Raw genomic sequence first — 25472 nt, 5'->3', positions numbered from 1 at the left:
TGACTATGTTCCAGGGATGAATAGCTTTTGAGAGACAGGCCAATCCTGACCTTTTCATATATTTCCATACACGTATTTTTTTTCCCTCTACCTTTTTGTGATATTTTATAAAAGCAATATAAATCAAGTGTTGAGAAAACAATCTTCATTCAATTCCATGCATATTTTTTGTCAGAGGCTATAAAAGAGCTGTGTGCTGCTCTGGAGCCACAAGTTGCTCACCCCTGCTCTTCGCAGACTGAGATCAACTTGACTCTTGACTTGACCTGATGTGTTTATGACCATAACTTAGCTGAACTGCTCATTATTTCAATTCTGATCTGCAAAAATGAGGGTGATGTGGTAAAAGGAATGAGACAAATATCTGAGGTAGGCTAACACATATACCCTGGCGTTGGGACAACCTCATGAGAGCTGGCTCATTAGGGAAGCTTCTGATAACATCTCACATAGCAGAGCTTCAGTCGTTAGATGTATGAACATATTAAGTGTAGTTATACAAAGTGACCTGGTTGTCAGAGCCTGAAAAATGTCATATAAGAAGAATTTGTATGGAATTACGGCAATGATCTTTGAAGAAAACCTACACACACACAAACCAGACTTAGATAAAAATGCTTTATTAGTTTACTCTGTTGCATTTTAAAGTGCAGCACTGAGAGAGAAGATGGAGAAATCAAGTGAGAAAACAATATCAGGGAACTTAATGCCCACCAGCGAGCTCATTACTGCTCATTAAAAAACGCCAGAGGGATATCAAAGCTGAGAAAACATGCTGGCAAAGCTTTGCAGTTCATTGGAAATAAATATCTTGTGGGAATAAAACATTCCTCCCATTACAGAAATATATTGTTATTGCTTTTGATGCCGTTTATGTGTCATCACATCCACGCCATCCGTACAGTAACACCCCTTGTTGCAAGGCACTTGGGCCGAGTGCTCCAAACCAAATAAAAACTGACATGCACAAATATGTTGCGAGACGTGATAACAGTCGAAACACTCTCAGACCCATTTATGACAACAGCTCAACACTTTGGAAACCAATAAAAGAAAACGACATTAACACATTAGCATATTATTGCATGTTTCATAACATAATACACAGCGTATTATGGTAACATTATTAGAGCAACTCTTTTTATTATGTTCTCTTTGTGGAGCAGAGATGGAGCGTGTAAATGCTTGTTGGAGAGATTTTAATAAGATGCACACAAGCTGCAGTCGCTCGGTGTCATCAGGTCACAAGCGGCTGCCCCCCCTATCGAAAACAGGCACTTTATTCATGACTTAGATAACGGTGGTACTTTGCCGCGTGAATCAAAAGGGCTCCTTGTGTCGTGAATAATCTTAATCAAAAGTATAATCAGTCATACAGCGAGTGGAGACACAGAACACAGCTCCGAGCTGCAAGCATGAACTCTGTAAACAACTTGAGACTGGTGAAACACAGTATGTAGACAAATATTTATGAAAGCTCGATTGGTGTACCTGAAAGCACCATCCAAGCACACCGACTGTAAACTAAAGCAAACATATACATGGTAATATATTATTTTGAAGAGCACAAAGTGAAGCTGTGATTTAGTACACTGGAGTCTGTAACATATTAGTGAGACTCTGCATTGATAACGTCTCATCAGCCTCTCAAGACATACATTTAATTTATGTCCTTTTATTATTTCTTTTGCTGGGACGAGATTAAAGATATACTATGCAGGATTTTCTGTAAAAAAACAATCATACAATCCCTGGTAATCCCTCTCAATCATCACTTTTGACCCAGAAGACGTGCGTGGCATTATATTTATCTGCATGTATCTTCTCATTTTTCTCTCATGTTGCTGTGTTCAGGATAAGGCTGCAACTAATCATTATTTTTACTGCCCATTATTTTCACGAATAATCCATAGCTGATCTATAAACTGGTGAGAAAATGGTGAAAATTGTCAATCAGTGTTTTTCAAAGCACAAGATAACATCTTCAAATGTCTAGTCTTGTCCATAATCCAAAAAAAGATTCAGTTTACTGTCACAGAGGAGTAAAAAATAAATATATTTACAGAAGCTGGAAGCAAAGGATTTTAAGTTTTTTCCTTAATTCTTAATTAATCAAACTAAGTTATTGATTAGCAAATTAGTTAGTGATTGATGTAACATTATTTTTTTTTTAGCTTTTTTGCCTTTATTAGAGAGGATAGATAGACTGACATGATATGGGAAACAGAGAGCAAAGGGCTGTGGGATGGATTCAAACCCGTGTGGCACACCCCGCAATCAACTCTATATTTGACAACTAATAAATGAATTGGATTATTTTTGCAGCTGTAGTTGAGGAAGCTTCATGGCTGCGACCTTTGAGCATTGGTGTGTAACCCCCAGCCAATAACAGTACGCAGGTAAGGTCTGGACTTTACAAGGTACCGATCAGGTGCTATATTGAAAGAAAATCACAGACAGACGCAGACCAAACACAGAAATATTGAGGTGAACGCCAAGTGGACAAAACCTGCTTGAAAACGAGGGTGAATCTGGGGTTGGCTTTCACTTTCACTGACGAGCACTGAAGAACAAAATGAAGATTGACATGTCAGCGCCAGCGGTTAGCTCAGTTAGCTTGCTAAAGAATCGCCTTTTTAATTACAACAATGTAACGTTGGTTCAATAGTACAGCAGCTTGCAGTGTACGTTCCAAGCCTCCAGGAACAGTGTCACGCTTTGAAGCCTATTTGACATAGTGGCCAAATGTGGAATTACAACATCTGGGTCCATCATGTGATGCAGTGGATATGTTTTTTGAGCATCACAACCCCCACTAAATGACTTGTTTTATTACTGGGATTTGATCCATTTCGTCCAATAACATTTCTAAACTACAAGAAAGCCGCACAATTAAATCACTTCATCACCAAGTTATTGGAGGGCTAAACCAGAAGTTCTATGGGCCCAATTATGCAGAAGATTCATGTAATTTCATACCACAGAAATTTAGTTTTTTTGGTGTCATGCGCCAACTTTCATATGAATGACTGGGCCCCACCTCCAACACTACATCCATTTGTCTCACACATCCATGGTACGTGCAGGTAGTACAGGGAGGAGGGGCCCAGTTTGAATGTCTCTGCAAACAGTACTGACAATTCCTGCATAGTATACCTTTAAAGAAAAGGTTTTAGATTATATCCTCCTATCTAAATAATTCCTGTGAAAGCCTCTTGGGATTCCAAGATCATATTATTGAGAAATTGACCGTAACTCAATATTAGCATTCAGAAGCAATGCTTGAGTGAGGAAACGCAGAATAAAACCGCTTTCTGTGAGTCTAAATCAAATATCAGCTCCATTAAACATCCATTTTTTTCAAATTCCTACAATTTAATTACTCATGGGACTGACAGAAACAAAGTTAGTGTTTCTGAGAAATGGTTTCAAACACACACAGAAGTCTTTCACTAATTTTTCAAAAGCATAAACTGTTCAATAATTACTTCTCGGAGGTCAAAAAAAAAAAGACTCTGCTCACAACATCTGAATGTAAACAGTCTCGTCTTTGAGATTCACATCTGTCTGGCAGTGAAGGTGAAAATATAAAGCTCATCAGAGTTTCTGCTTTTACTTTGTTTTCAATGTTTTAAAGTAGTTTGGATCCTCCACAACATCATTAAATGACAGAGACTCTGTTTATTCATCTACCCACCACTGACACCAGCACCACCACCTGCCAATTAGATAATCAAAATAAGTTTCTCATTAAAATCCTCAGAATATCTTTTATTTTGCAGCACTGATTTAGTCCTGCGGCACTGTTTTAAAATAAGGTAACACTGAGTGGAAATAGTACCCCCTAAATTACACAGTACAGCCTGTCCTTGTAGGAATTTGTTGCATAAATATACTATCACATGGATACAGATTTTTCAGGCTGTTCATCCTTTAAAACATGCCTGGGGATGTAACGGTTACATTCCCATGAATAACTGTCACGTGCAGGACATTATGGCGCTGATGTTTCATGGAGGGGGCTTCTGAGTAGTTTGAAATGAAATTCCCCTGAAAATCAGATTTGTATGAAATGCATTTTTCTCAAAGAGCCAGTCACAGGAAAAATTAGCTTCTTCCAGAACAAAACAGGAGCAGAGCTGAGAAGTAAAAGAGGGTGTTGATTCTGCGCCTGCTGTGACTCAGACAGGTTAAGAGGTTTCAGAAGGCATGAGCCAATGCCACAGTGATTTCTTCCTCTCCATGACTGGCACTTATTTGAAGAGGCTGGGTGAAGGAGGCTGCTTTCATTGTACAGGCTTTACCTGCTTCCATACAGTAGTATACCCATACACCCAGAGTGAGGCTTGGGTTGCCATTTAAGTCCTTCATAGTAGCTGGAAGTTTGGTTGAGATGGAGAGGGGCTTCGACAGATCCATGATGTCGCCAGTGACCACCGGACTTTCTAGCAGCCATTCGTTACCTGTGAAAAACAGGAAACAGAATTATGTCTAACCAAAACAAAAACAATCCTCAGCTTGGACCCAGATCAGACACAATGTGCCATGTGCTGAAAGGGCGTTGTTGGTATTAAACTGTCTTTCACGCATCTAAATTTATGGTTGAGTGTGGCAAGGTGCACCCCGTGTACTAGATTGGCTCGAGTCAGAGCACTGCTAAATGTAGTCTTCTACAATATTACCCACAAATAACCCCACTGAATCAGACGAGGAGAGGGTAAGGACATGAATTTACTGGGGGATATTTTTAGAAACAAATACACATTTAGAGTGATGTAACCACTGAAGGATGAATGAATGTCAAAAAGCAAAGCCGAGAAACCTCGACTGTGAGAAAATATTATGCCAGTGAGACCGTCAAATCCATGCCAGCGGTGATTAATGACACTGATTTCTAACTTGAGGTCCCTGGGTAGCCATTTCTAAAAAGCCACTAAAAAACAATTTAAATCTGCAGTGCACTTCTAACTTGATCCATTAAAATTCCTGCCTCTGCTCTGATGTGATCAGCATAAGTCTAGACTGGGTATAATCGGACAGTGGAGGATCACGTAACATAGCCTGGTAGCTAATTATGTGAACCAAGGCATGTCGTCTTATCGAAATGTTCTATAAATAGCCTGCTGATATCGATGGCTGCATGCAGCATCGCTCAGAATGATGGAGAGACTTTTGTTCCAAACCTAATGAACGGACCATTGCCTGCCACCAACATGGTATCTCAAATCACTTCACACTCGGTCGTAGGGTCGGACTATTGTTGATTACTATTTGAGAGCATTGAAGAAGGCCCTTCGAGTAGTATTTAACAGTAGAAAGCATGTATTAAATTGCCTCCATGGTGCTTTAGAGGAGTCCCTGACTGATCTAAATATTTCTCCAGTATAAATCCCAGGCGTGGGCTGGCACAGTGAGAATCTGCTTGTTGTAAAGCGAAAACAACGTGAAGGTTAAGCATCATTCAGTTCCATTATTTTTTAAGAGAATCGTGGATCACGGACTAAAATAAAGACAAGAAGGAGAGGTTGAGAGGTTCACATTCAGAACAAGGTTATTATAAATGAAGAGAGTAAGTTTGGGTTGCAACTCTGACTCAACCCTGTCAGGTGAAACTTCAGCAAAACATACAGCTTTTGAAACCTACTGAAAGCAAAAGTGCTAAATATTAACAAACCAGTCACTGGAGAGACAATGCACCTAAACAAAAGCAGCTGATTCCAGTGTGGAAATGAGATCGTTTTTACGGTAACACCCTTACCGTCTTCTTGCTTAAATCCCTCCACTTCTCCTCAATTAACCTTTTGCAGCAGATATTTATGAAGTCTTTGTCAGATACTGCTGTCTTTGCAGAACTGACTATTCCATAAACCCCTGCCCTGAACACCTTTTGTCCATTCATAGCTTAGCAACCGTAACCAGGCACAGCAGGTCTGCCAAGGCTTGAGTTTCTCCACATGTTGAAGCAGTGTGCAGGAGGCTGTAGCAAAAAAGAGTTTGTGCTCATGTTTGTGCTTTATTTTGTTACAAAACCAACTAGAGTTACTGTCTTGTGGTTGTATGACTCTGCCAAACAGTTAAGTTTGCAGTTTTGCTAAGTCGAAGTTGATGTTTGAGCCAAATTCGAACAAATTTCCTCAAGGTGTTTGTGGGTTATCGCCTTAACACCCAGGCAGAAACAGACTTATGTAGTGTATGCAGCCAAATGCAGCCGCTAAACAACCAGTCCACAAGTGCATGCTGCAGCACAGGAGAGCCAGCCATTGGGTCAAGACTCAGCTGTCCATTTACATCTAAAGGAGAAGGGACACTCTTCAAGGACAGCAATGTTCATATCTTGGCTAGGGAAGAAAGATAGTTTGAAAGAGGCAAGAAAGAAGCCATCTACGTCAAACTGAGACGACCTTCGTCAAACAGAGGAGGTGGCCTACGACACTACTTATCACCCACCTTCAATGCAGTCTTGGGATCCCTCCCCAGACAAGTTAACACCCATTCACACCTGGTCCCACCTGACCCTAACGACACACAACATGGCCGGGCACGATATAGCACTTAGGATATTGCCTTAATGAGAATGGAACATGCGGACATAGAGATGGACAACCCAAATACATAATGCCTTGGCGCAGAGGCATTTAAACTCAAGAGTGAAAGTGTTGGTGACTGATTCACTGCTGTTTGTCTGTTCTAATGTAAGCTGTAACCTTAAGTGTGTTCGGCTAATTAGCTCATCACCTACAGAAGTAACACGAGTATAAATTAAATGTACTCTTATCACACTGTCCTGGTTATGATAAAAAAAACGGAGCTTTGCATGGTAAAACAAAGACAATGGTGCTCCTTTTTTTCCCCATACTCCTACATGTATGCATGTGGCTATGCTCTCTGTTCACATAACATGTTTTTATTGTCTGTACCCAGATTATGTACAGAGTTTGGCAAGTGAGCATTTATGTATGCAGCTCCTTTTATGTGGAATCTTCTGCAGAAGGACCTAAATTCGCACTCATTGGTTCCTCTCGGTCGTTACAAAGCACTGTTGCAGGAGTTTATATTAACATACTTTTTGGCTTTTCTTTGTAGTAATCTTACTTTGTGTTTTATATTGCTTGTTTTAGAGATTTAAATTCTTCTATGTTGTCTGTCTGTAACTTATGTTGCTGCCTGTCTTGGCCAGGACACACTTAAAAAAGAGATTTTTAATCTCAAGAGGTTTTTCTGGTTAAGTAAAGGTTAAATAAGTAAATAAAATGCAACCAGTGAATGCAGAATGGAAATCCTTTCTTGTTTAAAAATGGTTCAGCTGAGAGTTTTCAACCAAGTCATGGAGCTAATGCTTTTTTGTAGTTCGCTAAATTGGTTAGCTATGACAAAATACCAGCGATTCTTATCATTAAAGCCGTCAAAAACTGACAGTTGCTGGCCAGAATGGAGACTCCTGCTTTCTCTCAAACTTTGTGCGAAATCAATGCCCCGCTGTTTCAAAAATGACCAAACAATTTCAGAGTTAAATCTGCCTCCTTTATCACTGTAAACTGCATCATGTGCAATGCCACAAAGATTTTTTTTGGTATTTCTGCTTTATTTTTGGTAGTAAGAGACAGACAGCAAAGACAGGAGATGACATGCAGGATAGAGCAGTACGCCATCAGGGCACCCCAACAACAGGGAACTTGACAGGTGCAGCAACAGTAACGGGGCCAGGCTTACACCTCTTCCTAACTGGACGTGAACTAGAACTCGATGAGGGCCCGACAGGCTCCCTGAATGTTGTTGTTACTCATAGTATAATTGGACAAGTTTTCACACTCCGTTTGCTCGCTCACTGTACGTTAGGAAGAGGTGTTAGCCAATGGCAAGGTGCCTCTTGTGGTTATAAAGTCAATTGTACTTGCAGGATTAACACTGACACGTATTTGTAACAATGACTTTGTCTCACCCTCGGCTGAGAGAGCCCAGCAGCTGGGGGCCTCTTCTGTAAGTTTGGTTCCTTCTGGAAGCGACAGTGTGAGCGACATGACGAGAGTCTGGCCTGCTGACACTGCCACTGGTGGCATTTCTTTCCTGGCGGCTGATTTAGGCAGCGTGGGGGCTTTGATGGGCAACAAAGGCTTTGAAGGTACCGCGTCTACGCACTCCGTGGAGATGGGGAACTGGATGGGAGAGAGATTTGGATGTTTGGGTTAGAGGGGGGCAAGGAGAAAGCTACTGACACATGCAATGTCCTTTCTCTTCTAGCTTTCAGGGTAGATTTATTTCAAACAAGTGGACAAAATGTGACGTGCATTCTCAAGGTTAGAACACACACACACAGGTCTCACCAGTGAAACAGTCTTGGAGGACAGGTCCAGCACTTTGATTTGGTGGTTGTTGGTATCGGCCACGTAGAGAAGCTTGCCATTGTTGCCAACACAGAGTCCTCCGGGTTCATTGAAGCAGGATTTATTAAACTCAGGGCCGAGAATGTCTCCAGCCTCTCCAGTCCCTGCTAATGTGCTACACTGCTTTCCCTTTGGATCCACCACCTTGATCTGTACATAATTACACAGGCACATAGATACAATCACACAAAAAGCACAAGTCCTGTATGTTCCCTGTATGGGTGTTAGATCAAAAGGAAATACATGCTTTGTGCATCCACTCAACTACCTAAAGGAACTCATTATACCAAGAAAAGCATCAAATGTGAGCACTCTGCAGCTTTGAACCGCAGCCTTGTGATGTGCAGCAGTTACCTTGTGGTTGTAGGAGTCGGCCACATAGAGCAGGCTTTGTTCGGGAGCCCAGGCGACGCCGAGAGGATGCTGCAGCTTGGCGTCCACCCCTTTCCCATCTATATCTCCGAAACCGAAAAGGTTCTGGTTCAAAAGAAGAGATCAAATTAAGATAATAATACCCAAGCGGCAACTTGTGACCCCTGCGTCTAAATATCAAAATAGGTCAAAGAACAACACATCCAATCTAAATTTGTGAACCGCCTCTAACTGAATTGAAACATTTTCAGTTTAGTTAAGAGAAGAAAAGGAGGCTTTTTAACCATCGAGATAAAGCACTCTCTTCTGAAGCCTTTCCCATAAAGTGAAAATGATCACTTTTTATTTGAAGAACACTTAAAATAAAAACATTAAAGCAACACGGGCTTCATTATTTTAAAGGGTTCTGAATAATTCATATCAGTAACCACTTTTGTAAGAAACACCAGAGAGATAACAATATCTTTAAATCGCATTAGTCACCGTGCTAAAAATAGTTAGATGAGTCATTTTTGGGAAGTTTTGCAGCAAAGCACAACATTAATGATAAATGCCATTAAAATACAACAAATGGGAACATTCTTCCGGTTCTTACTGACAGTGACCAGAAGCAGACAGCTCAGATTGTTTCAGGTCAACATGACCCAAACAGATAAATAACTATTATGGCCAATTAACAACCAATTTGCTAAGAATCGGGAAGAACTGAAAGAAACAGCCTCTCATTCTGTATCAGTCCGCTGATAAAAAAAAATAAATAAGAGACAACGATTTCATAAAAGGTCTCATGATTCTCTACGGCTCGCTGACTCTCCACAGCTCTGAAAGAGAGAAAATAAAGAAAGAGAGAGAAAGAGAGAAAATCTTTGAGAAAATCTGTTATTGCACAAGCAGAAGCACATTAAAACGCCAGCGGGTTCACTTGTGCTCACATGTTCACCTTCACCGCAGGAGTGTGACCTCTATTTCAGATTGTGATGCAGCTGTTCGCAGAAATGTGAAAACATTGTGTGAAGGATGTGCTTGAACTAGGACAGAAGAAGAATGGGATATAAGGAGAGCTGAATAAGTACCCTGTGTTTTTTTACTAACCTGTTATTTTTCCATTATTGTCTATTTTTTCACCTGTCACGTCATTATCTGGGTCATGTGATGGCCTCCTATTGGTTCCTGCTACTATAGGTTGGGACAATACCTGTGTTGTATTGAAAAAGCCCTGATGAAGACCTGCAGTGGTCGAAACATGTTGGCCCTTTAAATGATTTAACCACAACAATAAAGTTTTTTTATTTTTCTTTCCTCATTTTCTATATTTTTTGGAATGCCTGGATTGCCTTCCTGTCAATCCTGTTGTTTCCCGTTCTCCACGAGCAATCAACACAAGGTTTTGATGTACGTTTGTATATACAGAGCAATCAGTCGTTTCTCTCTTTTTGAAAGAGCTATACTGAAACACAGCAAAATGTCCATACAAGTTTCTCACTTGTTAACTTTGAGAAAAAATACAGGCATTTTGAAAACTTTACAAAAAGAAAATTAAAATTAAATTAAATTATTATTATAATTAATAATAAGAACAACAGCGATAATAATAATAATAATAATAATAATAATTTAATTAAATTAAATAATAATTTAAAATTAGATTAAATTAAAAACAGGAAAAAGACAATGAATAAAAAATTAATGGGGTTAAAGGAATAGTTGGACATTTTGTGTGGAGTACACTTGTTAACTTTCTTGCCGACAGTAAGATGAGAAGATTGTCTATATGCAAAATACGAAGCCATAGCCAGCAGATGATTAACTTAGTTTGACAAAAAGACTGAAAACTGGGGGAAACAGCTAGCCTGGCATCCCCAAACAGCATCTCTAGAGCTCACGAATTAACCAAACGGCAACCTCTGGGGCTGATAAAATGAAGCCAATGTCAAAAATTGCAGTTCCTCAAATGGCCACTTGAGGCTGGGTCCAAAGCAAGAAAATCCCCATAGATCCCCGTGTTAAAGGGTTAGTGCACCCAAAAATGAAAATTCAGCCATTATCTACTCACCCATATGCCAAGGGAGGCTCAGGTGAAGTTTTAGAGTCCTCACAACACTCACATAAAACGTTGTTTGGAAAAACGTCATTTGAACTCTGTTTTTAGCCTCATGTGCCTCGTGTGCGCACTTGCGCTCAAGACCAGTGAAAGCACGTGAACACACATGAACGCAGTGCCCATGTGCGTTCGGTGAGCACGGTGTACAGAGAAGCAGTCAGAGCTACAGGCTACAATGAAGCTAAAAACAGAGTTCAAATGACGTTTTTCAAAACTTTTTATGTCGGGGCTTCAGGACACTTGATCACTATGGACGAGCAGTATGGAGATATTTTGTGGTTTCAATTATGTGTTTTTGGACGTTTGAATCTGGGGTGCCGTAAGCCTCCATTAGGTGGAGTCGTGTTGCTACCCCCTCTCCCCTGGGATCTCAACTACAACTACAACTTCACCTGAGCTTCCATCAGCATATGGGTGAGTAGATAATGGCTGAATTTTCATTTTTGGGTGCACTATCCCTTTAAAATGTGCAGCCTTACAGCAGAAATAAACATGTTTATAGTCTGGTACAAAAACAGTTACATTTTTATATAACTCACCTGTGTAAATATTATCAAGGTTTAAAGTTATGTATAATATGTATGTATGGTATAGATGTAGCTGTAGCTGTTGCTATTGCAGTGTGTTTTCAGTTCATGAAAGTTAACTTTGTACTGAAAGACCGTCTCAGGAGTCAGATATTTGGCTTTTCTGGACAGTACATATTGTTATATTGGTTTTAAGGCTGATTTTTAGAAGCCTAAATTAGCATTAGCATTATCACAGTTAACAACAGATATGCACCATGCTAACCAAGCTTGCAGCTAGCGTTAGGGTTAGCTCCACCCTCTCGTCCAGGTGTCTGAAATCATTCATTCAGTCATAACTCTCTACTGACTATATAGGGAGTTCTATGTAAAGGACTATATAGTGAGCTCATCTGTTACATAAAATACTTTTGGACATTACTCGGTCATCTTCTCTGCGCTGTTCATGATGTCATTTCTGTCCAACAATTGTACGTCGGCTTCCCAAAATTAATTCATAATAAATAAATAATGTTACAAAGTACTTTGTAGCAGTTTGTGTTGTATTGTGTTGTGCTGCTGTGTGCACATTAAACATAGGCCTATTGATAAAGTTACCCTGGCAGACATACAAGAGGAGAGAGAGCAGCATGATTGCAAACTGTCCCATTAATGTAAGTAATTTTCCATTTTCCATATTGCAAACTGTCCCATTAATGTAAGTAATTTTCCATTTTCCATTCGATATGCTGACATTTGTTTCACCAGCTAGTCATGTAATACCTTGGGGATATAATGTGTAACCTTATGCATGAAGCCTTTATGGCACAAGTCACAGCTAGTAGCAACCCAGCTTGCTAATGTTAGTCCATCTCTGTGCAGTAATCTTTAACTCAATCATGAGTTAAACATATACAACAGGCTGTAACTGAGCTGTTCTCTCTCCTCTCATCCGTATCTGCTGCCATCTCATACAGTCCGTCTGTTCCTTTGGCGCGGTGCATGATGGGATATATTGCTTGGTTAGTGACCATCAGTTGTACACTACTACAAAATTCTACTACAATATTCTCCTATATACCGAAGCCTTTTTGGCTAATAGGTGGGCTGTGTCCCCCTGTCTCCAGTCTTTTTGCTAAGCTAAGCTAAATGGCTGCTCTCTGTAGCTATATATTAGAGTGTTATTGATCCTCTCACTAACAGTAACTCTTGGTGAGAATGTGAAACGTTGAAGTGCTCCTTTAAATACTTAAAACACTGTATTGTAAAGTGAGGAGAGCTCAACTCACAATATATTTTAATGGTTTTTGCTGACTCATGGCCAAGCTGAATAAATGGTATACGACTCTCCAGTTAATTACTCCCCGCTCTCATGAGTGACTACTTCAGAGCTCTTAGGACTTTCCAAAAATACTCCAGTGTGGCAGAATGAAAAAAAAAAAGAAACCTACAGCAGCACGACTGTGAGGACATGAAAGTAATTTCCCAAAAAATGTCTTCAGGCTTTGTTTCAGCCACAAACAAGAGTGGCTGTGTTTATTTATGGCTTTTTGTCTTTTAAATCAATATTTTCTATCTATGAAGAAATGGCCCTGAAACCTTGTGATTGCCCAGGAGTGATCCAAAATGTTGTGCAACATTTTTCTTCATAATTGTCCGAGTGTTTTCTGTGGCTGGAAATGCAGCAGATGAATGTGCAGGTTGTACGGCGTGTGTGTTTGCTGCTGACGGATGGGGGCACAGCCAGGTTCAGGACATACTGTCGTTTAAGGTATCTCATGAGAGTTTCTTGTTTTGGGAATGGACTTTTAATTCCCACTACCTGCTGTTCAAGCTGCTGTTCACTGCATTGTCTGGAAGATTATTAGATGATACATTCTTCTTTTACAGAGACACTACAATTGACAAAAAATGCTAACCAGGTAGAAGAGAATTCATTCAACCAAAGAGGAAAACTCTATTAAAGCTGGGGTAGGCAATGTGTCTTGGTGTCATTGGGCAAAAATGCCATATTAATCTTTGAGCATAGTGTAATTCAAGTTGTCTAAGGGGCCACTATACATCTTCTCTTAGCTCTGTTTTTAGCCTGTGACAGGGAGAAAGTGCTCCTATTGGCTGTGCAGATGCAAATGTGCATCCTTTCAGATGGTTAAAGCCCGATTCAATGGCGGAAATGCTGTAGAAAAAGTTGCTATTCCAGCATAGGCTACAACTAATTGCATTACAAAGCAACCAAAATAAATAAAGATGGACTTGTCAGAAGATAATTCAAAAGAGAGTCTGACAATAAACTAAATAAAAGCGTTTCTGGGAAGGAGCAAAAATGCTGCTAACAGTTTTGTTTTGCGCTAACTGGAGCCAAATTTTTTGCAGGTGCGTCACGTTTTTGTAGCTAGAGCCTCAAATCACAGTATGTCACCTCAAAGGGCTTTACAAGATGGTACTTCTCATGGAATTGCCACTTATAAGAGCATCGGGATCACGATGACAATCAGAATGATTAAAATTAAATACAAGTATTCATACAGGTTATTGTAAGAAGTGTGTGCTTATGTGATTGTCTGGTGGGAGGGGCTAAGGTCAGGAAGGGGAGGGCTGCAGGTCGCTGTGTAATCAATCTACTGTTTATTTAATCATTTTAGTTATTTGACTGTAGTTAGTAGCTAGTTCCTAAAATAGAAAGGCAGAGTGTACTTGCTGTAGCTCTGGTTGAGGGTGAGAGGCTGTCAGTAAACAGTTTGTTGGGCGCAGGGAAACGGAGATCTGTGTGGGTACATGAGCCCCTAAAAAAAGAGAGTGGGTAATGGGGAGTACCACCAGTTGGTCCAGGAGCTTCACCTCGATTATGGCTGTTTCCAGGCATATTTGAGGATGACTCTGGGCAGTTTGACAACCTGCTGTCTATGGTCGGACCGTATAGCTCTGGGTATCCAGCAACCGCTACCACCAGCTTCTCCTCCATTGTTTACCAACTGTAAACTTGTCGTGACCATGACGACACAAGAGATGACGTGGGGCGTTTATTCACTCTGAGTCGAAGTTTCTTCAACGCGACGAGTTCAGAGAGCTACAGCAAAAATGCCAGGCGCGTCGCAATGCAAAAAACTGCGAACAAAAAGCTTCATTCTTATTAAAATCAATTACAAAATGGCGTCTCCAGCTGCTAAAACGCTTTCTGTGTGATCAGGGCCTGAGGCTGCGCTCTGAATTATTAACTTTCAGTACGTCCAGAAGTTGCCTTTACAAAGTACGTACTGTTGTATGGCATAGTCATACAACTTAGACAGACTACTTTGTCTTGGCGTTGTGCCTTGAACTTTGACCCTCTTGCTCATAAATCTGTCGCATTTGAAGTATAAAAAAAGTAAGCAATTTGGAACACAGTATGTATTTTCAAATTCAGCTTCAAAGACACTTCCGATTCACTTGGTGCTTGTTCTCTGTGGCTGGTTGGACATGAACCGCCTGACCATAATAATGTAATGAAATCAACTAAAAGGTATCAATTACAAGTACGAAATGATGTGAAGAAATACATTCATTCAGTTATACATTCATCCAACATGCTGTCATCCATCCATCAACTGCTGCACACCCACCAGGGGGTCTCTCTCTCCCCCGACCAGCAACTTGACGGCTCCATCCTTCAGTGCCAGCGTGCGGATGGTGCTGCTTTCGCTGTCGGCCACATACAGGCAGCCCCAGGGCTCCTCTGGGGCTGGAGCCAGGCCTGAAGGCTGAGCAAAGCCAGCCTTGTGGGGGTAGGCGTTGTTTCGGTTCTCCTCGTTGCCGCTGCCTGCCCATCGCATGCACGTCCCTGCCTTGGACTCACTGTTTACATTTTGAAATAGACATTACAAAACACTTGCATACATTGCTGGATATTAGGAGTACATTTTCTCTTCTTATCATTTCTATTTGCTTATTTAGTTATTAGTGACTCAGAGAGGCTGCAGCCAAGAGGCCATGGTGGTCATGTGTCAGTCTCTCACCTTCCTTTGGGCAGTTTCCCATCTGCCAGGAACAAAGCCCAGATCTGGTGGGTCCCTGCCATGGCTATCCACAGCACGTTATCTTCATCACCGCCTACACATACAAACACACACAAAAACAAACTCTCTTTGAACCAGGAAACTTTTAAGACAACCTTTTTGTCCTTTCAGATGTTTAGACTACTATTACAACGAAATATGTCTGCTGACTGAGACAATAAGTTGTGATTGTTTGGTGAAGGCGGGGTGCCAAAAATTGAGTCAGAAACGCAGCTGTGCAGGTTTAAGTGATGGCAGCCTCACTGACAAAGGCCATATGCCGCCTCAGATGCATTCAGCAGAGACAATACTGTCATCATGATAAACACACAACCCTTACAGACATGCAGTATCTCAGTTGTATTTTTAATGCAGCGCAGAGCTCGGACCTTCTTGATCACATCTGGCGGACTGTCAGGAACATCTGACAGCATCAATTTCACTGTGGTTCTTTACAGTTCAAAAGGTGTTGGGTCCTCTTAATTATTCATACACATGGGGAATAAATCATGAATATGCAATGAGTGTTTGGATGTACTCTCAGAGGACAATGTTGGTGGAGTTAAAGGTCTGATATCACATCCCCAAACCATGTGGTGATGTGCAAACCAGCAGGCTGTGTCATCCATCAAGCCGTTCATTACATGCTCCCATGACTGATTATCTTGTGCTTACAGGCTGTTTGCAGTGAGAAATAATCAGACTAATGGCCCTAAATTTTTTGGAGTTAATGCTTTAAATTCACTGTGATTAATAATTCAAACTAACATGTGACAACTGACTGTTGATGAGTGTTGTACACGCCACAGGCAGAATAAACAGCTCTGTCCAGGCGTACACTTTCATCCTTTGTTTAATTAGGTGCACAACATTAATGGGGCAGTCACAACACATGCTTACATTTTACTTTAACTACAACTGTCGGCTCTTACAACACCTCAGAGCCCTGTATTAATGATCTATAATGCATGGTGTGAGGTGCATTTAGGACTTGTTGACAACTTTTGCTGGTTAAACGAAGCGTAATCTGGGCGCAAAGTGGGCGCAAGAGGCAAAAGGGTTGTATTTAGTCCCTTAATTAATTCATCATAGGTGTGTTTTGGGGCATAATATAAATTCAACCAATCAGTGTGTTATCTCCCATTCCCTTTAAGAGCCAGGCGTGCCTGCAATTGTAGAGTAATGCAGTAAGTATTGTCACTGCAGCAAATATCGTGGGACATTTAAGCTGCAAAACTAAGAACTTTGGTTATGAACTTGACAGAGGAAACAGAACTAAACTTTTAACTTCTGGAATAATCAATGAAGTTATGCTGCTCCTCGTACATAAATGCACACAGTGTCTCTCTTTATGGGGAGTCAGACAGCAGCCTTGCAGCTCTAATCTGCTATGTTCACACTTTATAGAATGCAATTGATATTTTCCTCATTAATAAATGGTTATTTTACCGACCAAACCCATCCACGCGCTGTGGACCAGCCTACGCTGACGCATCTTGCTATCTGAATATTGTGCCCTTTAAATATCAAGGAAGTACTTGGACTTTGAACCAGGCTTTTGTTCGTCAATGGCGCAATGGCTTTCTGCTGCCTCCAAATAGCAATACGTCAACAACGCGCCTGACCACACCTCATTTTAAGACACCCAGACCTACTTGAGCATGATTTCTGCAGAGCCTGCGCTGTAGCCTACGCAAGTGGTCTAGGGCGTTTTGAGTATTTATACTTGTGCAGTGGTGTGTCTGTGTCACTCTGCAGTTACACCTCCAAAACACTAGTCGGTGGTGGAGGTTTATGTGAAGTGCTGTTAAGTTTAGTTGATTCAAAACACACACTAAACACACACTAAACATGGCTTAATAGAGAGAATCGGAAGTACACAAATCAGCTTTTCTATAACTTGCAGCATTCACAGACAAACACTTGTCTATCTGGACACATTTTTCCCAACAAATACAACATGCTAACGTTATTAGCTCAAGCCTATGGCATTTTACATTGTATATATTAGCCTAGCAGCTAGCAATCTTTTCCTTTTCTCATATGAAGCCAGGAGCAACAGCAACATTTGACAAAGGTAACTGTACATAATTTGGCTCCCTTACAACTCACAAGGTTCACCAACACAACAACTGTCTTATTCTAAACACATATTTCCCACAAATATAACATGCTAACGTTATTAGCACAAGCCTATGGCATTTTACATTGTATAAATTAGCCTAGCGACGAGCGGAGATTTCCTCTGCTCATATGAAGCCAGGATACATCTCACACACAACTTAAAATGCTATTTTGTGGAGGCTTTATTGTCTTTACAATTTATTGTTTCTTTTCTGTGAAATTTAAGTGTCTGTGTCGCGACATTTTTGAAGAGGTGCACTCTGGCTAGCGCGTAGGGTACGGCATAGGCTCTACATCGATGTAAAGCCTGCATGAAAAATAAATAAATAAATAAATAAATAACTGGCTATTAAGGGCTTGTAGTTTTCTCCGAAAGTGAAGAAAGCAAAGAAATTAATAGACATTTTTAAATAATATTTCACTTAATGACCAAAACATAAATAAGGCTCAAGCTGTACATGATAACCTCATATTCAACATGTCTAAATGATAACAGCCTGGAGAGCAGAACAATAACGCCAAATTTAGCAGCAACATACAGTACTGTCTGCAAGGTGTATATATTGTTTTAAGGAATCTGCTGGTATGGCCTCTGTGTGTGTGTGTGTGTGTGTATGACAACAACTCTATGCTGACTGATGTAGAATCTGCAATGCCCCCAGGTAACAAGGCCTGATGGCAACACAACACATACACTCAACACTTAGGGACAAAATGTCTGCAAGATTCGAAAGCCGAGTTAAAAAAGCTTTCTGCTTTGATGAAAAAAGGTAATGTGTGACAACTTTGTACAAAAGATTGATAATAAAGAAACTCTGAATGCCAAAGGCAAAAATAATAAGGCAAAGCACTGGAACTGGAACTGGAAGTCTGAGATTACTTTGTAGGAAAATGAAAAGACCTTGTCAGGTACTTCACAGTCCTTTGTGACTTGTGCAGTTTTGATCCCATATTGATTTTTAGCCTCAGAGTGATTCAGTAGAACAAAAATGAGGGATTCTGGCAAAGAAGTTTACTGAGCATCCCCCATGGGTGACATCCTAAACTGTAGATTAAATAACTTTAAGTGGAAACAGACATGAAACACAGAGAAACACAGCTACGGTACGACCATTTCTAAATCAAAAGGCTGCCGAGACACTGATTCATGTCTTTATTTCAAACTGACGCTCTTTTTACTGGCCTTTCAAAAAACACCTCTGAGAGACATCAGCTCATTCAAAACTCTGCAGCTTGGCAACGAACCAGAACCAAGAGGAGAGAGCACATCAGGCCACTGAGCTGCTCTGCACTGACTTCCTGTTACATTTAGAACTGATTTTAAGCTCCTCCTCCTTGTATACAAAGCCCTACATGGGCTGGGGCCGAGCTACATTGCTAACTCCCGTTAACTATTTGCCTCCAAGAACACTGCGAATGCAAGTTGCAAACAATTCCTCTAAAAGGTGTGATCACCCTGGTTTTTTCTTATCGGGTGAGATGTAGTCACTTCCTGTTGTTTACAGACCTCCGCTCCTTTATCTACACCTCAGTCTGACTGAACTGTGACCTGTGAAATGATGAGACTCAAAAAATACCCAGGCAATCTGAGACAAGAGGGCTGCACTGTCCTCTGTTTCTCTCTCAAGAATTATTGATTGCGTGGCAGCGTTCAGAAATAAAACAGGTGACGAGAGCAAGGGCAGGCACAGAGGGGAGAGACAATAAAACATCGCCCTTCTGGTTCCCGTCCGACCGCGCCACAAGACTCACCGGCGGTGCCAAGAGTCACATCCCAAGGAGAGCTGATGGGCTGCTGAGGTCCCATGGCGCCGCCCTCTTTGTCCGTGCCTTGAGCTCCAACTCCGGCGAGAGTGCTAACTCTTCCCTCCGACAGGTCAATCTGAAACCCGGACAGACAGGCAGAGATATACGGATAAAAATCAAGTGACATCGAATTTAATTAAAGCAGTGATTTTAAGAGATAGTTTAGGGTGCTACCTTTCGGATCAGGTGGTTTTCGGTGTCAGCCACGTATACAATGTCCCCTTTGATGGCCACACCCTGAGGGGAGTTAAAGGAAGCTTCGGACAAGTCGCCATCTTGTCTCCCACTTTTAGGCCCTGGGACAGAAATGATAATCACATGAAACTTAAAAGTCTGTGTGTGTGTTACACCATGTGGATGCATCTCTGATGACAGATCAGTTATTTATATGTCTTCCTCTTCACCACCACTGTCATATTAAAGCTCTGCAGGGGAATTTGTGCACCTTCAGACTCGGCATGTTCGGGTATTTGACATTTATCTGTGGTCCGATGTGACTCATAAAAGTTTTTGACATTGACAGGTTACTAAGCAACAGCACTTTAATTGTTCCTCACATATTCACTTATCTTTCAGTTAACACAAGAGGTGGATTGAGGCATTTTTTTTTAATCTTCCCTGCCTGAAAAGATATGACTGATGATTTTATGATTACTAATACGAGGGATTTGTACAGGCGTTCTCGCCCATTAACAGCTGGAGCACAGGTGGCCTTCACTTTCTGTAAGTGCGATAATTACTTGAGAGTGTGACTGATTTTTAATCTACTGTCCTTATAGTGCATTAACAAATGTGCTCAGGATGATTTGATACAGAAACAATTTGCTTGACGCTTCAAACTTCTTACACAAATAAATGTTCTTTTTTTTTAAACCTCAATTTGTCCACAGTAAGAACAGTGCCAGTCCCCAGTGTGTGGTCGTCCCTGTTGTTGCCAAACTCTGTTGGTCTGGGGACAACACAGTCTGCCATGTAGCTCCAGAAATACCAGTGATGTTTAAAGAAGTATTACACTGCTGGAAAGATGGTGCTTTCATTAAACAGGGGCTGTCTACGCAGTAGAAAGCTACGGATACTTTTGAATTTGGTGCAACATGACCAGAGAAAACAAAGTAAAAGGACTGTGACATTCCCTACAACCACCAGAATGCACGTGAAACTCATCATCTGACAAATTTGAGCTGGGAAATGAGCAGGGACATCTGGGTGCTGGCAAGATGGAGGGAAGTTTACCACAGTTCAATCACACATACTACCCACATTCTTATGACACAGAGCTGGTTTAAAATCTGTGACGTTTCCCTTTAAACACCGTTGTTCAATTTGCATGGATTCTAATCATAACAAGGGAACAACAAGACTTGTGGGGTCCTCCAGGAGGAGCTGGAAAACACTGCTGAGGAGAGGTACGTCTGGAACACTTTGCTCAGCCTGCTGCCCCCGCAACGCAACCTGGCTTCGGATAAGTAGTTGCACACATTCTAATAATTCACGCATTAAATATCTACTCCACCAACTCAGAGATGATTTCTTTGTGCTAAATGACAAATCAAAGAGCACAAAAATCCTACTAGTAGGGACACCTTAAGGTTCCACCCAACCCACCCAGATATCTACGCAACTTTAACCTCAATATGACGCATATTTCCATCAAGGGATGGAAATCAAGAACTGGTTCCAAATTGTCAAATCCATTACAATCGTATGCCTCAGAGCTTATCAATTCCTTTTATTGATGCGGCCATGTTTTTATGACAGTTGCCAAAGGTGTAACAATGACATCAGACCCATGTGTTTACACTGCTAGGAACTCGCAACAAGAAGGAGTCACCGTGGAGTTGAGGACACGGTCAAAAGGGTGACTTACTTTCACGAGGAGAGATGAAATGTCTATAAAAATGACAATTTCAAGGGTGGAAACATCAGCAATACGATGAAACGTCTTATGCAACGTAAGCTTGAATTTGAGGATTGCCCTGTGTGTGACCCTACGCACGAGTGTCACTGCTTCCAGACCAAGCAGTATGGCCATTACCAAGGGTGGATGTCCTGTTATAATAGCATTAGCGCCACGCAGGCAGGCTTAGCAGATTTTTTTGCTTAGAAAATAATGAAACAGTTGCGCTGACACTGAAAACCTACACAGAAAATGAATCAGGAATCTTATCAGTTGCCATCCCTACAGACATTTATGCAACTTTAAGCCCATTACACTGCAAATCACCATCAAGTTTCCTCCCTCTTACCTCCTATGACATATAACAGCTGTCCAGTTGTGGACACCACCAGAATCTGGTGATGCCCAGTGTCCGCTATGGCCAGTCTTTTCTTGCTGTCGTCTACGGCCACCTTCCCGGGAAAAGACAGGACGCTGGGTGGCAGCGAGTCTCGGTACAGCTTGATCCCCACTTGGTGTGTTTTCAGGAGACCCTGCTCCCCATAGTGATGGAGGGCGCTGTCAGTGAAAAGCATCAGCCTGTCGCGGTGGCCTTCACCCACCAGGGAGAAGAGCAGGTTGCCACGTGGGCCCAGTAGGACCAGCGTGGGCCAGCAGGACACCTCCAGTTCATGCCACAGGTGTGCTTCACTGTCGTTCACGACTGGGTGGCAGATGTCATAGCGGAGCACAGCGCTGCGGACGTTGTCCAGGACCTTTGAAAGGTTGGAGACAAGCATAGACGAATGATCATGTACGACAGAAAAGCATCAGTGCTATGTTTATACAGAATAAATGAGAGGAGAGTATCAGGGGGATTTTCTAAAGATCTGAGCATGTTTTATGGTCTTACACTGATAACAAAAATAATTTCAGATATGATCATTCTGATAGTTATCAACTGAGCTGCCAAAATCAGACTCTAATTCTGGCACGCTGGTGTAACATTCCAGATTAATGCTTTGGTGCTTTGATTTCCTGCCTGAGGAAAGAGTGGGTCGTGTTGTCTTCCATCATGCTGAAAATTACACATATTTGTCGATACTTTGCAGTGATGAAAATGCAGAAAGAATGCACAAGCAGAGCGGCCTACGGAGAGGTAAAAATGATGAAGAACAATGAAAACACTTACCTTCTCATTGGGGAATTTAGCTGAGTGCACACCAACAATAACCAATCCATCTGAGAGGGAGATTAAACAAATAGAGACACAAAGACAAAAATAAAACAGAGCCAAACATAACAGAACAGTAAGTGATTTGACTTATCTGTGCTCACAATAAAAACTTGTTGTGACTTGACATGTGTCCGTCTAGTAAAGCTCTAAATCACTGTGTCAACAAGTTGCATAAGCTTGATCATAAACAAGACGCCAACATCACACACACACGTGCACGTCAAAGAGGATTGGGGAGAAGGAGGGAAACGGATGATTTTCGACTGGAACCCTCGACTGTCTCGCTTTGTTATCAGTGACCCTGCAGCAAAACGACAGCCTCACAGAGGTTCTTGGAAATGTTTAAGCGCCTCCAGGCTGTAAATGTTTTTCGCAGCAGTCTTCAAAGACGATGAACACTACCTGTATTGTATCGACGATGAGGGCGATTAGTTAGAATTTGTGACTTTTGACAAGGACAAACGAACATCTAAATAGACAGGAACGCCTAAAACTGTGGAAAGAGGCAAGTTTGTGATGCTCTGTGAACACTTTGTTTTGGAGCTAAAATTTGAAGTGGCCTTACATAAGAGATATCTCGAGTTTCCTTCCTGTTCTCCGATCCCTGTGGGATTCTTTTTGGAAACACAGTCGCTTCTTTACTCGTGTCATTCTGAGGCACTGAGTCTGAAACTGTTGTGTATCAATGACAAACATGGGTAATAGGCTTTGTCTGTAGACGTTTATCTACAGGGTACATGTGACAATTCACTACATACTCTCAGAATATTTGAGTTAAACTTGAGCTCAAGTTCAACAAAATTATTCTGAGAACATGTAGGTATGTTTATGACTTGTTACATGTACTCCATAGATCGCTGGTTCCTGACCTGGGGGTCTCAACCCTACTAGGGGTCACAAAAGCTTCACAGGTGGGTCACAGGGCCTTTTTGGTTTAAGGAGTGTAAGAAAACTTTTTGAAAAGACATTTGCTCAAAATTCATCCAAACCGCTCGTTGTACACAAAACCTCCTGCAGTCATTACGTTTTCAATTTGGTTTAATAGTGCATTTTATCAGTTGATCTGTACTATGACTGTTATGCATTGAATATAACATTAAATACCCATAAAATATGTCACTTATTAGTCATATGATAGAAACGGGGTTCCTTGAGGAAAAAGACTGGGAACCACTGCTATCGATGATCTGTTTAATGTCCACAGAATAAAGTGAAACAGTTTGAACTGTTGAATCTCAACTAATCGATTTAATTCAGGTGAGAAAACAATTTGAAGTAACTTTAATTTCATAATTAATGCGCATATGTTCACGCTATGGCTGTAACTAACAATTTTTTTCATTGTAAATGAATTCGTTGATTATTTACTTGATTAATCGATTAGTTGTTTGGTCAATAAAATGGTGAAAAATGTTCACGTGTTTCCCAAAGCCAAAGATGATGTCCTGAAACATCTTGTTTTGTCCACAACCCGGAGACATTCAGTTTCCTCTCAGAGATGAGCAAGTGAAAAACAAAACAAAACCATGCTGCAAATGCTTACATGCAACCCCAACGAATAAAGCCAGTGATGAGAGGACAGCATTGTGAGTGAGTGAGAGGATGCGGGGCTATGGGGACGCTGCAGTGTGTGTCACAACTCACTGTCCAAGAGAAGAGACAGCAGAAACTGAGAGCTGAAACCATTTCAGATATTCAGAATCGATATGTATCGACTACACTTATTGTTGATTCATTTAATAGTAGACAACTAATCGATTAATTGTTGCATCTCTAATTTGCACATAATTAGTTTGTTATTTGTAGCACAAAACAGGCCAAGCTTTTATTTTAATTTAGATTTCATCCTGCCTTTTTTATAGCACAACACCGCAGGCCACTTCCACTGACAATGACATAAACACTCTTCACTCCTGACATTTCCTTTCCCTCACATCACCGAGCCGCCCTCAGACATAAAAACACAAGAGATCCAAACCTTCAAACTCAAACCATCTGCAGCGGATTTCGTCACCCGTGCAGTATAGTAGCAGCACAGATTGCAGTGACGATGGGTGGGTGGGTGTTGGACAGTGGGAGTGACTGGACAGGGTGGCTCCCACACCTCACTGACCAGAGCAGCAAACAGAATGTACCCATAGCAGTGCCAAAGATAAGGCGAGTGAGATAATGTGTGTGTGTGCTCTGCGTCCTGCCTGGCTCGCAACTGAATTTCAAGCTGCACGGCTTCCTCAGATGATCCCGTGAAGGGCCAGCGGGATGAAAGAGTCAGTCGGATGTGATAATGCTCTGCGTGGAGTGGCTATATAAAGAGCCATACAGTGGACTACAGCGGGGGGACAATTATGGGCCCTGTATGCACTTGCTTGGAAATATTTTTAGAAACTGTCTCTTCACAGCTGAGATAAGGGTCCTTATGCTCTTGGGCAAAAAGAGAAGTCAAGTTGATGTACTGCAGCTCCTTTGCCCCAGTGAACTTACACATGATCCTGTGACGCAGCATGACACATAATATAGATACCAATGGAGTTGTGCTCCCTCCCTGCTGAGCCAGTGCTACTTTTTCTAAGTATACTTTTTCTAATAATTTGGCTGTTGCTTGACTGAAACTTGCATTAATGAGCATTTTGCCTTTTCTGTTTTACGTACATCTATCTTCCACTCATTCAACATGCACAGCAAATGGACAGTAATTCTCCACAGCTTGATACTTGTTCTAATTAGCCCACAGCTAACAATAGCTATGGTTTAACGAGCACTGAACAGGGACCAATCATTCCTTTGTTTACAGATACTGAGCACAGTTAAACTGAGGCCACGAGCTGGGCCGCTTGCCTCAAGCAGAGATGAGAAGCAGGCTACAGGAGTCTGGTAGTCACTACTTTCCAACTCAACACGAAGTTCTTTCATTTTCAGACTTGTAGTTTTCACCCTCGACTGACACTAATCCAAGCAACGTTTGTTTGTCATCAGATTCGTGGCCTTTGGAGCTACAAAAGGATTTATTCCTTTAAAACACACAAATGAGACTCACTGTT

The 25472-nt window shown here is 41.3% G+C and overlaps 1 protein-coding gene across 1 annotated transcript in view; it reads right to left on the bottom strand.

Moving 5' to 3' along the window:
* Nucleotides 1-603: 603 nt before the first annotated feature.
* nhlrc2 (NHL repeat containing 2) overlaps nucleotides 604-25472 on the bottom strand; it is a 28513-nt gene continuing 3644 nt past the window's right edge. Inside the window, exons 3-12 of the mRNA XM_050059985.1 lie at nucleotides 22390-22439; nucleotides 21568-21973; nucleotides 19496-19617; nucleotides 19268-19397; nucleotides 15353-15446; nucleotides 14960-15191; nucleotides 8736-8858; nucleotides 8322-8531; nucleotides 7940-8153; nucleotides 604-4463 (exon numbers count right to left, since the gene is read on the bottom strand). Coding sequence (XP_049915942.1) covers nucleotides 4201-4463; nucleotides 7940-8153; nucleotides 8322-8531; nucleotides 8736-8858; nucleotides 14960-15191; nucleotides 15353-15446; nucleotides 19268-19397; nucleotides 19496-19617; nucleotides 21568-21973; nucleotides 22390-22439 — 1844 coding nt within the window. The 3' untranslated portion in view covers nucleotides 604-4200. The remainder of the gene's footprint in view (nucleotides 4464-7939; nucleotides 8154-8321; nucleotides 8532-8735; nucleotides 8859-14959; nucleotides 15192-15352; nucleotides 15447-19267; nucleotides 19398-19495; nucleotides 19618-21567; nucleotides 21974-22389; nucleotides 22440-25472) is intronic.

Source organism: Epinephelus moara, chromosome 13 (genome assembly GCF_006386435.1).
Source record: "Epinephelus moara isolate mb chromosome 13, YSFRI_EMoa_1.0, whole genome shotgun sequence".
NCBI classification, from domain to species: Eukaryota; Metazoa; Chordata; class Actinopteri; order Perciformes; family Serranidae; genus Epinephelus; species Epinephelus moara.
The sequence above is the reverse complement of the archived record's forward strand: the minus strand, read 5'-3'. Positions and strand labels throughout refer to the sequence as shown.